At 36.3% G+C, this 16,616-nt stretch overlaps 1 protein-coding gene across 1 annotated transcript in view; it reads left to right on the top strand.

Annotated features, from left to right (window-relative positions):
• Window positions 1-16,137, top strand: part of LOC126199407 (odorant receptor Or2-like) — a 50,752-nt gene extending 34,615 nt beyond the window's left edge. Inside the window, exon 5 of the mRNA XM_049936326.1 lies at window positions 16,081-16,137. Within this exon, the coding sequence (XP_049792283.1) occupies window positions 16,081-16,137 (57 nt within the window). The remainder of the gene's footprint in view (window positions 1-16,080) is intronic.
• The last annotated feature ends 479 nt before the right edge of the window (window positions 16,138-16,616 follow it).

Here is a 16,616-nt window from a genome sequence, read left to right as displayed (position 1 = left end):
ATTGCAGTATGTGTTCTTTCTGTTTCATATCCACAAAATTTATTTTTGCCCAGATATATGAGTGAATGGACTAATCCCAGTTGGGACTCAATATTGTAGACACAGTACAGTTTGAGTTTTCGCTTTGTCAGGTACTCACATTACTTGAAAGCAAGTTGCCAATCTCTGTAACACTTTGAAATCATATCACGATTCGATAGAATATTTAGGCAGTTTCTTTTCAGTCAGCATTTGTCAGTACTCCACAGTCTGTAGAAATCTCCGGTTGCGATTACATAATCTGCAAAGTTGTTAATATACGATTAAGCGTCCTAATACACTTGACACTAACTTTGATTTCACTTACAGCCTTTGTATATGACTAGAATTTCTTTCGATTTCGTGAATGTCTTTCGACAATATTCTGCTATGCTAATCGTCGAAGGCTTTATGCATTGCCCTCCTTACAGTGAAACACACGTTCAGTTCAATATCTCCGTATCTATAGTCCTGTGTTTTGTTTAATATCTGTTATGCAATAGTCCATTTCCTTACAAATTTATTTACAGAGGCTGTATACCATCATAAATTATTCTACTACCTTCATATATACTCACCCTACTACGTCTTTATCTAGCTTACAGAAGAGGTAAGTCTTCATATTTGTTATAGCTGTCTTTGGGCTTTTGTAAATGTTGTAGCCTCAATTACTTTTCGTTCAGTGATACCAGTTTCTAGGTGAACATCCTCAGTGAGGTCATATGCTATTTTTTCCATTATGAATGAACTTCTGAAGTATCTGTTCAATGTGTTAGGTTCGTACCAAAGTTTATAGCGTTTTTGTATCGCATGTTGATATTCTGGTTGCTTTGGGTTAATCTATCGTTTGTCATTTTTATTTGTAGATTATTGTTGCTATTTGAGTTTGCATTTTGTCGTATTGCCATTTGGAGATAGTGAATGGAGCTTGGGCACTACAAAACAGAAGCTGGGTGGAGAAATCGAAACATTTCCGACACATTCGTTTAAATTCAACAGAGGTGTGAAAGTAGTGGAGTCAGATGTGTAAGGGGATAATGCGAATGGACGGAGTATGGCATGAAAATAGTTTTGACATTAGTGACTGCACATTCAGGAAGACCTTCAAGGTCTGATGAAGATGCTTTAAAAACATTAATCCACAATAATCCACATCATTGTACTAGAGAACTGAAAAAGTGATGAAATGTGATTACTTCACTATCGTGAGGCATTTGAATGCAATGAGGAAGGTTCAAAAATCGGGTGTACGGGTACCGCATGCTCGAGGCAAAAACCAAAAAAATCTGCTGGTGGACATATGTGCCCGTCGGCTTCGTCATAGTCAACACCGACCATTCCTATCCTGTATCGTTACTGGTGATGAGAAATTGTGTCATTATACTAACATAAGGAAAACAAAGAAACTTTTTAGCCCAAACAAAACAGCATCTCCCCGTACAAAATACGGGTGCTCGTCCACAAACGATACTGTTATTCATCTGTTGGAACAGTGATGGTGAGGTGTACTACGATTTACTTCCCCGAAGTGCAGACCTCATTGCTGGTGATGGTTGTTGTTAACAACTGAGGCGTATTGCAGACGTAGTCCAAGAACAGTGACCAGCAAGACTGTGTAAAGTGATGTTATTCCACGGTAACGCTCTCCCTCAATAAAGTAGAGTGATAAAAAACACTATACAGGAGTTGGTTTGGGAAGTCACACCGCACGCATCTAGTTCACCTGATTTTGCGCCCTGAGATTTTCACTTTTTCCGCTTACTGTCGAACAGCCTTGAAGGATCTTTTCTTCCGGACGAAAATGCGCACTGAAGATGGCTCGACGAGTTCTTTTCCACAAAAACACGTGATTTCTACAGTCGCCAAATGGAAAATCACACCAGCATTGGCAGACTGTTGTACATAGTGGAACAGAATATATTACTAATGAATTCACTTTCTGTTATGTATATCTGTTGTGTTTATTTAACTTATGAAAAAATGCTATGAACTTATGCACCGACCTAACAATTTTGAGAGTGTGCATTTCACAGAGTTTCGCGGGATGCAAATTTTCTGTAGTTTCTGCTCCGCTATTGCAGTAAAAATACATTAACTCTTAAATATAAACCTGTGGCGCATTTCATATCTACAAAAATTGAAAAAAATGCAATCGAAGCTAACGTAAACAAAAGAGCGAGATGAAACGCACCCTCTCCTGCTTTCGTCTCTAAGTTAATACAGACTCCAAACAGGTACGAGTGATACTCTTTCAGTTACTGAAAAAAGAAAGATCTAATCTTATAGAAAGAAAATAAAAATATGTTTTAAACAAAACATTTGAATAATGTTGGAAACGGACAATCATAATTAGAAAGTGAATAATATGATAAAAACACTGAAGTAGTACTTCTTGACGTATATAATATAATCCATATTTCTACCTCTTCATTTAGTTTTATGGAAGTACAGTAAACTAATCCTTATAGGCTTAACAAAATTTGTAAGGTCCTGAACGCTTGCATCGTGACTTACAAACCAGTAGGTCGTCCTTAACTTTACAGTCATAATTGTTAGATTAGATACCCCAAATAGCTGCTTTATTTACAATAGCTGCTTTATTTACAATTACATCAAACTGTTTCGGCTTTATCGCCATTTTAAAGTACCTGCAATTACTATTTTGGTGAGAATAGGTATGGATGTCAATGTCATCCATATCAAAGTAGCTGTCTTGTACTCACGTCTAGATTGATGTGACGTCCATATTGCGTCGTTAGTGGATTGTTTTGTAACTGTCACTGCTTTAATAAGATCGTGAATATTGTTGTGAAGATGTTAAAATTAAACGTTAATTACGACGTGACAGCAGTTTGACATTTCCTCTATTACGACGCTATATGTTTTACAAAGATTGTACAGATGAACAGCGATATTATTTTACTAACTAAAATTTGTTACGATTATCTTTGGTTGTTGCATATGTTACTTCCGACTTATCCATTTTCGTGTTCTATAAGTTCAATAAAGTTTTTAAGGTAGCATTTGCTTCTAAATTCTGTATGTTCGTTTAATATTTCCTGTGGGTATTTTGTCGTGTACATATAAATTTCTAATTCCTCAAGAATGTTCATTGCAAAAACTTTTGTCTTCTGGGGAGAATCTGCAGTGCATTTTCGATCGTGTCAGCAGTGTGCTTTTGATTTTTCAAGTGTAAAAGAAGCTCAACTCATTATATTCGCTCTCTCTACTGTGTTCTTTAAATCTCATGTTAAAATTTCTTCCTGTTTGTTCAATGTAAAAGCTATTACAGCTGACACATGTTATTTTATATATGCCTGGGTTATATTTCGATGTTCTAGTGGTGGCGGAATGTGATTTTATTGAAAGGTTGTTATTAGTTCGAAAGGCTAGTCGAATATTTGTGCATTAATTTTGTTGGAGATTCTACCAAGGTAGACGGCCGGTACTTATATTATTTTCTGTGGCGGCGATGTTTCTCGAGCTAGGCATATCTCGCTATGTATTGTGTTCTGCTTTTGTGTTTTACATTTGTAATATAATTTTGTGATTATGTTGGGGTCAAAATCATGTGTAGAAGCTATATAACAAATTGTGTTAAGTTCTTCTTGAATTGCTGGGTTTTCTAATGGGAGGTTATTTAATCTATTAATCATTGAATGGAAAATGGTAGTTTATGAGCCATTGGGTGACAGGAATTGTCATTTATAATAATGTCAGAAATGGTATTATTTCTATAGATGTCAAATGTGTGGCGATTATTATTTTTGCCAATTGTGAGGTCTAGATAGTTAATGGTACTGTCTTTCTCAGTTTCCATAGTGAATTTAATTTTAGGGTGCAGTTGGTTGAGTTTTTGGTGGATATTTTCGATTGTGTGGCTGCCATCTACCAACATGAGGGTATCATCCACATACCCAAAATAGTATACAATTCGGTTTAAAATAGTCCAATCTGAGTTAAGGAATTTATTTTCCAGAGAATTTAGCAAAACATCGGCTAATTTGCCTGCTACACTATTACCCATGGCTACTCCATCTGCTTGAGTATAAATTTTGTTGTTAAATTCAAAATAATTTTGTACTTATGCTGTTTCCAAAAGATTTATAATTTCAAATGCTCCAGACATGGATATTTTCTTATATTGTAACAGGTTATATTTTATTATATGGGTTGTTTCCTGTACTGGCACATTGGTGTATAGATTAGTGACATCAGATAAAACAAATTTACCATTAGATGGTATTTGAATGACTTTTGTATCTCTTACCAGACTACGCAAATTTTACGTTGTGTACTTTTCGTTGAATGTATAAAGTTTTATTATTAGAGTGTTTAGTTTTTTGCTTACCAGATATGCTGGGCTATTTATGCAATTAATTACAGTCAGAATGGGAACTGTCGATTTATGTGTCTTTGGTTGGGCTCCTAATTTTGATGTTGGATTCATTACTGTGCATGTTCTTTCCTCATCATCAGTGAGAATGGTATTACAGTTCTTGATGGCTCTCTTAATTTTAGCTGCACATCTGTTGGTAGGAATTTGTGCTAATTCTGTGATATTGTTAGGTTCTAAAGAATGAAATGACCTTGTCTAAATAGTCGTTTTTGTTAAGTATGACCACACTATTCCCTTTATCATCTTTTAATGGTATAGCATCATTTAATAGCCGTCTATGGTTTACGTTGTGTCGAATTTCCTGTTCTGTCTTGGGCTGGTATTTGTTGATATTCTAACTGCTTAATTCCCTGTATGTAATGTTTGTAATATTAACAGTAATTTCAGTATGAGAGGTTAGCTACATCTATTGAAACTTTAGCAGTGGATATCTAATGCTTTACAGAATTTACCTGTAGTGTTAGGGCTATGTTGTATTTCAGACCTTTAGTAAGGAGATTTGTTTCGTCATATGTGAATTCTGTATTTGTGAAATTTTCTAAATGTGGGGAAAACTGAAAATCAGATTCATATTCATGTGTGGGTTGCTGTATGTGATGCTGTATGTGATGCTGGATGTGTACAGCTTTTTCGAGTTTCTTGTTATTGCTACGTCGAACATGTCTGTTTGTGTTCCATATATATCTATCTAAAAACTGTGCAGTGTAATCAAAAGTTAAAAGTGTTACACTGTTACTTAACTTTAGATGTGCTACATAGAGTTCTTGATTCATTGTTTCTATTGTACGTAATTTGTCCTCTATTTCTTGTCTTATCCACAGTCTTCCTGCACAGGTCTTGGTTAGAAGTACAAGATCTTGTATTGCTGTCACTTACGGTCATAGTTTATTGTCCTAATTAAAGTTCGAAACAGTAGAGTTATCAATTGTAGGCGTGGTTTTAAATGGATTCAAACATTTCAACAACTGTGTAATTACGTTTGTATTCATGACGTGAGGAAATGGGACAGCATGAGATATAGGCCTACTGCATATCAGAGAGTAATGAAACTGTATGTGATGTGGCAGTCGTAAATCATTTCTTAATTGCAAGAACTCACATGCTGAGTCGTCTGCCATGATGTCAGAAATACGGTTTATGGGAATATTGTTAAGAACAATGAACAGTGGCATCTTACATTGAATTAAATGATAATTTCAGCACCTACAGAAAATGATGATTATTGAGATGTGGATTACAGGTGCGAGTATTTAATAAAGCTGAGAAGAAGGAGGAAAGTAATGAAATTTCAAATACACATTTCTTGTAGTACAACAGTAAGCGAGAATTTCCAGCAAACTATAATACGAAAATCTACAACTTGTTAAATTAAATAAAAATGTACGGAGATGTCTTTGACAGTGTGACAAACTACTGAAAACTAGTCATCAAATATCATCCGATAACTTTCAAGACGGTACAACACTTAGCAACAGGATGAAAATTCTTGAACGACTCGAAGATTTTTACTTGGTTCAGTAGGTAGAACAGAAACGTAAATAAGCATTGAAAACAATAAATGAATCCGACATGACATGTATAAAACACACCGAGGTATGAAGAAAGGAACGTCGTCTCTGGATTGCGACGATTCAACACTTGTGGTTAAAGCCAAAGGCGGAGGGAAAAGAGTTTGCCGAACTAGTCACAGAGTGTTCATGAAGAATGATTGTTAACCAAAGCTGGAATTGTTAATGCTCTATTTGGAAAGAATAGTGACAGACAAGACATAAAGTGTTGCAGCCTTGTGAACAGTATCGTCATCACAGGTGTTCTATTTCCATCACACAAAATAGCACTCTCCCTGTATATGGGGACACAAAACAGTACTGTTTGCAAGTCGTGAAGGAAAGTATAGATCTGAATACTTCGTATGGGTGAAGTCTTTATCTTCCGTATGTATTTAGAAAGATTTTGTTCCAGATTCAGCAAAAACTGTTGTGTCAACGATTATGGGACAAGATCATGATTCAATCTACAATTGAGTTCTGAAAAACATACACGTTGTACTGCTGCATTCATTACAGTTTCCCGATGTTAGGGGAAATTCAAAGTTCGAAGATGAGTCGGGAAAATGTGTTCCATATCATGAAAACTACTTGTAGCAGTCCAAGAGAATGTTTGCGGATTTTTTTATATAGCAAAATTAAAAAAGAATAAATGCTAATGGAGTATATCGAAACCATTTTCCTTGACCTGATGAGGTTTTTATTTAACCTGTAGCGCAGGTAAACTTTCGGAAGATCTGAAACAACTTCATAGAAGATATTTCAAAATAGGCCTCAATATCAATCGTAAAAACACTAGAATATGTATTAATACACCCTAAACAAATCAGTACAGATCAACACTGAAGTAATAGACATGACTGAGTGATGAGATTTACATGTAGATCAGCCGAAGAGGACGATTAGATTTATAAAATACAAACAGGAGATTTTTTTTATAAAATTAAACACTGTTTCAAAATCAAGAAGCTGCGGGGTAACCAAAACACAAATGACCAAGGAAAAAAGTTATGCACATTAATATAGGAAACGAAGCTTATATCATCCACTGCTGGTGCAGATGATATAAAATTGGCTGCCTGGCCTAGGATGTATGAAATAATCTCCGAGCCAGTTTTATTTTGGTCCCCCTGCAGTTTGTCTTAAATGTGAAGTCTACCGTCCACATGCATTATTGGCCTTACCTGTGACACTGATACTTGGAAAATTATGCCGAGAACATTCAAAATCTGAGAATTCTGAAGCGAGCAATGGGAGGACGCGTGTTACAAATTAATGAGACAGCCTGAGAATGAAATAGATCACATTTAACACTGAAGTGGAAGTTTTAGAGATTACTATAAAGAAAATCAAATGGAGAGGGGTAGAACATGAAGCTAGGGAAATGGATGGTAGGAGTATCATGGATGTCTTTGCTAGATTCCAAGAATTATGAAAAGACATAGAGGTCGACCTAACGGAAAGTGGGTGGCTGATAGTAGATGCAGGCAGGAGCAGCAAGGAGGATGCGCATCACTGATGACTAGGGATTCACGCTGTACAGTTCGACCACTGTATGGAAGGGCAGATAAAAACACTACAAATATTAAATAATGCGCAAATAGTGAGCCCTATTAACCCACCACATTGCTTACTCCGGCTTTTCTGGAATGACATAGTGGCATCCACAAAAACATCATCTAACATGACGTTTAAACTATTCGCTCTTCTTCTGTTGTATGAGTATTTAGCGGCAACGAGGTAGTGGAATGAAAACGATACTGTTGGGAAGGAAAATAAGTAAACTGTTTCTTATTTCAAAAGTAATCGTCATAATTTTTAATAAATTTCTCTGTAAGAGAAGACTGTCAGTGCCTTTAACAAAAAAATGTATCTCTTTACTTCTGGAACCATGATGGTATACAGCCACGCACGCCTTCGTCCGAAGCAAATTGACGGCCACAAATGAATTTCTCCATGGCTCCAAAAATACGGAAATCGTATGGGGAGAGATCGAGACTGTGATGTTTGGGGAGTCCGCAGCGACACTTCTGCAGCGCAGTCGAAACAACAGGCATGTCAAATCCGAAAAAGTCATGATGAACTTGTTCTTTGAATGCACAAGCGCGCTGGTCAATGACTTTCTGGAACACCGCTCTACAATTCACGTACAGCGATACGTGGAATGTTAAAAACTGAGCATGATCAAGTCCAGGCGCTCAAGATTGTTGCCGAACGGCATCGTAATGTTGCAGGATAATGCCACATTGTTGCCAATATAGTTTCGACTGCGCAGCAGAAGTCTGCACTTCATACTGCACACGCACTCCTGTTTCCTGCAAATCAGGTTGTAGTACTTAAACAACGTGTAAAACAGCTTCAGATTTCAGTTCCAACGTACACTTCTCTATCTATAAGAATTATAATCGAAGAGCCAATAACAATGTAGTCCCAACCGGGCTGTACTGAAAAGTTTCAACGCAACCTGAATTATTTATCAAGAATGGTCATAACACGTATCCCTCCCCTCTCCTCCAATCACAGCCTACTATTACAGTTACAGTATAACCCCATCTAGCCTGCACTAAAAAGTAAAGTATCAGAAATGTTTTGATGAAAATAATGTATCAAAGTATATGAAGTGTCTAAATTACTGAAAATGTAGTCAACTTCCGATAAAAGTTTTACATTCAATGATATAAGGGTGATGATCACAAACAGCTTCAAAAATTTCTAAATGTGCTGCAGGGTAGGCTGGGTTGAGAAATAACTGTTAAGAAAAACATTCAATGTGTCGCACTATTTCCGAGTTAATTAGCATTGACGCTACCCAATCCGGCCGTTGCGAACGCAAATTCATGCGGTCTACCAGATACAATTGGTATCAATTCTTCTCATGCCGTATATGATAGCACAAGAGACTGTTCATCCTTACTATCATCCCACGTCCAGTTCTTCTATCACTTTTTTCGCTTTTAGAACACCAAAGGAAAAACAATTCTGGCGACACCGTCCTCGGCGGGTCAAAGTAATTTGCCCACACAACGTCTGACAGGCCAAATTAAATGCTAATTAAATCAGAAACGGCGCTGAATATCGCAACATTTTTCTCAATAATTATTTCTCAGCACTATCCATTCTGCAACACTCTTGTGAGATTCTCAGCCTGTTTCCAGCAACCTTGTACCTCATTTGCAACGGAGTATTGGAATACTTATATAACATATTCCCCATAAAAATTAAAAGCTAATATTTGCTTATAAATAGTAAATAACGAATTAGGAATACGTCGAACATATATTTTACCTTAAATACTGTTCCATAAACCTTGAAAACTCGAAATAAAATGAACTGCCGTTACATGTCCCAGTTTCTTACTGTCACCAATCGAGGTCTCTAATTTTAAAAAGCGTCGCAAGTTTGATCTCTACACCATGAGTTGTTCTCACGATCACTAAAAGGAGTCTCTACTGCTAAGAACTTCACCTCTGTCACGTTTGTTTTTAATCACCAGTTTACGAGATTGGGAATAACAAAGATAAAGGAAAAACACGATCGATGACAAGTATTACATACAAACTACTGCTGACTCGCTAAAATACATCTAATTAACTACATCAACGTGTAATAAGTGCACCGACACACACATGCACAATACAATTTTATTTAATGACGGAAGGAATAACATATTGGATTTTGGGAAGAATTAAGCTGCTTTATTAAGCTATACCTCTCTAAGTTCAGAAGGATGTAGATTGTTTGGAAACATACACTCGAGAGACAAACAAACAGAGCGAGATGTGACATTTCCAGAGACAATGTCAGAGTCGACATCTCGAAAATAACTATAATTATTTATAAATTATTTACAGCTTGCGTCTCACATTTTGCAACAAAATGCTTCAAATGGCTCTGAGCACTACGGTGCTTAGCAGCTGAGCTCATCAGTCCCCTAGAGTTATAACCACTTAAACCCAACTAACCTAAGGACATCACACACGTCCCTGCCCAAGGCAGGATTCGAACCTGCAACCGTAGCAGCAGCGCGGTTCCGGTCTGAAGCGCCTAGAACCGCTCGGCCATAGCGGCCGGCACTTTGCAACAACAATAAAGCTTTGCATCCACTGTTTCAGCATCTAACTTGTGTACATTAACTATGTAAATGCACACAGTTTCCACGCTTCTCATAATATAAGAAATATCTCTATGAAAATTGGAGTAAAATAAAACTGCATTACATGTAAGAATAGCTCAGTACCTGCTGCTTCTTTTACATATCCTGAATAGTCAGCAAAAATTTTTCTTCTTTTTCTTAAAAAAGATTTATGTATTTTTGAACCAGTTACTAAAGTGTAAATCTACACACTATAAAAGACTTAGTGACCTTTTACATGACTGTCATTCGTTTCATAATGAAAGTGTTCCAGTGGGTTTAATTTAATTTCATATAGTGAGTTAAAGGAAAAAGAGACGAATCTGATCAGTCGTTCTTCAGTTATCAGCGCCAGTTCTACATCTGGCACTGAACTCTCCCATCTCAAACGAATATTCCTGTAGATGCAATCACATTTAAAGGTGCCACCCATTTTGTCATCAGGAATGACTATTTGGTACAGTAATTCAAATAAAAATAATTTTGTAAACATATATTAGGCCCATTGAGATATTAATGTGTTAAAAATTCATTTCTTTTGCTGAGCAGATTTCAAAAATCTGATTGCTTGTGGTCCCTATTAAGTAGCTTTCTTTGATTAAGTTCAGCCATAGAAGTATGGTCTTTTCCAAATTTATTTCTGACCAAAAAGACATTATGATTCCAGAACGAAATACCTTCATACAAATTTCGTCTCCTATTTCAGCACTTTAGGGATTGGATTTCCAACTAACACAGAAGCTTGAAAAATGCTTTAGTACATCTTTAGTAATGACTCATTTAAAACAAACTTCACTCATTCTTTCACTACTCTGGGGGTCCAATTACCCAAAATCCTGAAACACGCATGATTTCTGTTTCCTACTGAGAAACCAGGTACCAATTTTTGTAGTTCTAGCTTGAAAATTGCCTTAATAATGGCATACACTTAAAAAAATAATTCACCCTTACTTCACCTTCTTTGCAATGGAATTTCGAAAAATCCCATTTTTAAACGATCCTCACAATACAAGATCGACATATCCGCTAAACTTCAAGTTTCTGTCCTTAGATACTTGGGCTGAGCGTATCAGTCAGAAGATTACAATTAACAGAGAGATTCCACACATTGTGCAAAGCAGAATGAAGCAGCGTACTAAATCTAGCTCAATTCTAATTTTTTACAATACTTACTTAAACACTTGGAGCTTGCATGTTGGTAAAACAGTTAGGAAATTTTAAGTTATGAAGCTCTCGTTTACGAGAAAATTTTGACAAGCGTAGCACATTTGCATTGTCTATGGACCTCTTAGCTAAATATTTTTCGGTTTTTAAAGTGTTAGTCTAGCCTATTAAAATACATGCAGCTTGCTTGCTTATTATAATATGCAAGACAGCTACGAAGATTCGAGGAAACAAAGTTTTGTTACCGTAAGATTTCGCACACTTTACTAGCTTCAAAGTAAATATTAACACATCCTAATCGTAAGAGACTATATAAATATTGTTATTTCACTACTCTATGAGTCTAGTGGGAAGCTGAAATTCTGGCATCTTCTGCTTCTCTGACAAAATCTGGTGAGATGTTTTGCATCCAACTTAGGCAGAGAAGAGCTAGTGTCTGAAAGACGGAGGAATGTATCGTTAATATCACATTTAAGTAATGCTAAGGGAATATAGGGAAGTTGAAGTGTTCACACTTCTTCTTCTTCTTCTTCTTCTTCTTCTTCACCTCTGGCAAAACTTCAGTTGATGCTTTGGACCCAATAGCAGGTACAGCTGGATTAAGGGCTTAAATTGAGGTAAACACGTCTTCATTGAGTAACGGTAACAAACTCTAAGTATTGTACTTAACCTATTGATTCAGTATGATACTTGTGCCTGACTGAAAATGAAAATAGTCTGTGAGTTATTTTATATGAACCATTATGAGGAGAATGAGTTTCCATTTTTCGACAGAATCGCTGAACTATTATGAAATGTGTTCAAATATTTGTTAATGGTTTTCTTCATCGAAGTACCACCTACTTATTTTGATGCTTCAAATACGATTCTTTCAGTTTTTGTGTCTTTGTTTTTCTTGTGTCTTGACGCCGTCACAACAAACCGCAAGAAAAATGAAATAAACTGGTCATACCTTTTCCTTTTAAACATGCTTGGACACTGCATCAATGCACAAGCGCAGATGCCAGTATGAAGCTGAGTAAAGAAGCTGAGACTTGTTCCCGCATGTTGGGAACACTGAAAGCAAATTGTTATTTATCAAGACGAGATATTTTAGTTTTTCGGCTCATTAAATAAAGCAGTACAAAGAGAGAAGAAATTTAAAGTGGTGTACAAATCTGAGAAATGACTATCAGGCTGATTTAAAAATATTACATGTAATTTTTTAAATTTGTTTGCACTAGTAAGCTGTATCAAATTACTTCCAGCTACACCAAAGTACTGTATCATTTTGCTTAAAAAGCGTATCACCTTGCAACGAAAGTGTATCAACCTGCCCAAAAATTTTATCAGTTAGCCCCAAAAGTGTATTTATTTGCCCTACCCCTCCCAAATAAAAACAGCTTGCTCGAAATCTACATCAAATTATCTATCAAACCCTATCAAATTGTCCCAGATTGAAGTCAAAGAACCCCTCGAACTTTATCAATGTATTCCAAATTGTTTCAAATTACCTCTCAGACTTTATCATCTTGCCCCAAAAGTTTATTAAATTATCCTACTAACCTTACCTACTTACCGCAAACGTTTTATTGCATCATTGCAGCTGTAAACATTAAACGTTACTGTGTAACTAAGTTCCAGACCCCCTTCCCAAATCATTCCACACCTTTCTACCTCAGAAAACTCTGTGAAGGTAGCGGGAATCTAATACATGTGCACAGCACTGAAGACAGAGACGTTAACCGTGCTGGCGAAAAGTGCAACTCTTACCATAAAATGCTGAGGGCTCTTTTTGACAATGGTCATCTATGTAAAATCTGTTTTGAAGACGAAAAGAGAGTGCATACACATAGTAGTTTGTGTTAACTTTGCAGCTTCCGTTTCGTCATGTACTGTGCACCAGATTTTTGTTGTAGCTAGAGTAATGGCGTATTATTTTGTTGTAATAAATTAAATATCAAAGATTATTAATGTACACATTTCTGCACTTTGTTAACTGTGAGATATATACGACCATTCTTGAAAGAATGACATTCGTTTCCATTTTTACAGTTGCATTCATTGGTATAAAACACAAAACTCTTCAGATAGCTGCTTAACTTAAAGTTCTTATCACTAGTCACAATAAGAAAACTTTGATTATTTTAATACGTAATACAGACGATATTTAATTTGAAGCAAGCAATTTTATATCTTACATGTAACATTATTTTTGGTCGAAATATCATAGAAATCTTCCTTATTATGTTAAATATGCAATCCATGTGTACTTTCATTAGCTATACAGGTAGTTTAGAAGAAAAATATTGTTCTTAAAAGTTCAAAGAGAATGAATGTGTAGCACACGTATCAAAGTTACGCTGAAAACGAGCGCTGCTTGAACGAAAAGTTCCTAGCAGTACTTTCAATATACAAGTTGTGCGTATTTTAATAAGTTATACACACAGGTTAGAAGCGGAAATATTTAATTTGAAGCTTCATTGTGCTGGCAAATAGTGATAAATCTCACAAAAAGTGATGTATAACAGTTTATTTTCTAGACGTCGACTTTGACTTTGGCTTTCGGTACTTCCCTATCTGTTACTGTCTTTGGTCGTCTCTCGTCAGTGGGTTTATGAGCAATCCATGTTATTTGACAATTTAAGTGATATAATGTAATAAAATAGATTATTCCTCCCTGAAACGGAACACCAAAACTTTCTCCCCAAAAACGAATTGTGTTGGGCATGTGTCTTTGTGCTGGTGTAATTGATTATAGACCTTTCATCGAGCCCTATTTTTGAATGCAGCAACAGTTTGTTTGTAGTATTTTCATCAATTTTATTTTTTCTTGTGATGCACTATCTCTGTTGCTCCAACCCTCCCTTCCTTCCTTCCAAACATAAGCTGCTGATAGCAAGCACATTAAGAGATTGAATACACTCTACGTAATTAGATACTGAATCAACCTGAACATTTTCTGAAGCATGTTAGAAGATTATGACATTCTAACAAACATCATACAAGAGGTAAACTTAACCGCAACTAAACCCCAACAGTATGCAATAACTTATCAGTTGTATTTCTCTCAATTTATGTGTCACAATCATGTTTTACAGACAGAAATAACTTAATGAAAAACCAGCACTATGATAACCGACGTAAACATCACATTTTTTAATTGATGTGGTATTTTGCAGCTATTTTAGATTATTTGGACATTTCGGATGTGGAAAGTAATTTAAGGTTCTGTTGGTCCTTAGGGCGACATCGGAACATTTTTACCAATACAGTTACCTGTTGGTCAGAGGGAGAACAACTCGTGGTAAAGATATTGAACTTGTGACGCTGCTGGCGACAGTAAACATCTAGGATGTGAAACAGGAGTCAATTTTATTTCAGATTTTTAGGGTTTCCGGAAATATATTTAAATTAGAAGTCATGTTTGACAACCACACAATTTTTGCAAGAAATTTACAAATATGATTGGTAAGACAATATATAAACAACTTTTTTTGAAGTCAATAATGCATCCATAGTTGACAACATTTTCCATATTTTAGAAAACATAATGAAAATACTTTTAGTCCACTCGAGAAGGGGCTACGCTGTAATAGTAAAACTGGGCTCTGATTGGAGGGGAGATATTGTGAGATACTTTTTGACAAGTAATTCAGGTTGTTCAGATACTTTTGAGCACAGCCCGGATGGGCTACATTGCAGTTGGCTCTTACCTTATAATACTAGGGTGTGATAGGAGGAAAGGAGAAAGAGTAGGTATAACACGCACTATTTGTTCAAAAATGGTTCAAATGGCTCTGAGCACTATGGGACTCAACATCTTAGGTCATAAGTCCCCTAGAACTTAGAATTACTTAAACCTAACTAACCTAAGGACATAACACACAACCATGCCCGAGGCCGGATTCGAACCTGCGACCATAGCATTCCCGCGGTTCCGGACTGCAGCGCCAGAACCGCACGGCCACCGCGGCCGGCACGCACTACTTGCGTACCATTTTATGTATACAATGTAGATCTTTGAATTTGAAGTCATTTCAACATTATGTGAGCGGTGTATATGTGTATGTAAGTAATATAATTTGACACTATTTTTATGCCAAGGATAAAGAATGAATGTCCTTAATTTTAATGTGAGCGCAACATAATTTATGCTACATAATTGACACTTTTTTAATACTTCTCTCTGATTCGTTGAAGTTGGGAAGAGTACGTCACAACAAATGTAAATGACACGATTTTTACATATCATTTAAATACTACACACTGGATTGGCTGGAAAGAGGAGGGATTACTGGATGTAAAGCACAGAAATTTTCTACTGTCACTTACTTGTACTGCAATACGACTGCCAAGAGATATTGGAGGAATGGGCTTTTAATTTCTCATTAACACAATATTATTTTCCCCAGTACCATGACTGGCTGGAGATATGGAATACTGCACTGTGTAATTGCTCGGAGGCAGGTAGAGGAGAGCAGTTTTTTCGTTTTCTGTTAAGATGGTTGGTGTGTTTCCAACTTCTTGGAATTTTCATTCTGTGCTACGGTTGGCTGGAGATAGCGTGAAGGGAAGGGGTAAATGGACAGTCCAGGGGGTTGGGGCATTTCATTTAAAATTGGTAATTAATTTTCTGAAGATAACATACATTCACAGTCATAGATTATGGCGTGCATGACCTTAGAAAAGGTAAATGACCGAGTTTATGACCTGATTGTGTGTCTGTAAGGAATCCAAAATGTGTCAGAATGTACGTAACAGAACTACTACCCCGACTGTTCTCTCTTTAGTCACATAAACTATGAACTAATATAATATTTGGTATCTTGATGTTTCAGCTCATCAGCGCATCATATTCATACTACGCCCTTCTCAACCAGATGAACGACAAATAACCGTCCCTCACCACACAGCCCAAACGTCCAGTTGGCGCACAATGATTTATTTGGAACGACACTGGCATCTAATACTGCACACTTATCATAAAGCAAGAAAAAAGAGAGTAGTTAACTGAATAAAGCTGAACATTGTAAAACTTTTTAAGGTAATCCATTTGAAATTATATTTATGATGTCTGAAGATCATCGGCAACAACTGTGTATATATTTCATGTCTTGCTGTACTTAAGAGAAAATTGATTCTATTGTGAGCTAGAAAACTCAAACTTCCAAGAACAATTAAGAAAATTCAGTTTCAAGTATTTCTCTTGTACGTGCATTTCCTTCACTTTACTGACTTTGGAACAGGCGTCTCACTCTTAATAGTTAATGGTTTTATTTCTGTGCTGGACAGTTCTGGTGCAGATTCTGAAACTCTAAGCTTTAGTAACTGTTTAATTTCTCACGACATTGATGATGGCAGACTTATTCTGAAG

Source organism: Schistocerca nitens, chromosome 8, assembly GCF_023898315.1.
Source record: "Schistocerca nitens isolate TAMUIC-IGC-003100 chromosome 8, iqSchNite1.1, whole genome shotgun sequence".
Taxonomy (NCBI): Eukaryota; Metazoa; Arthropoda; class Insecta; order Orthoptera; family Acrididae; genus Schistocerca; species Schistocerca nitens.
Note: the sequence above shows the minus strand (reverse complement) of the source record. Positions and strands in the feature narration are given on the sequence as shown.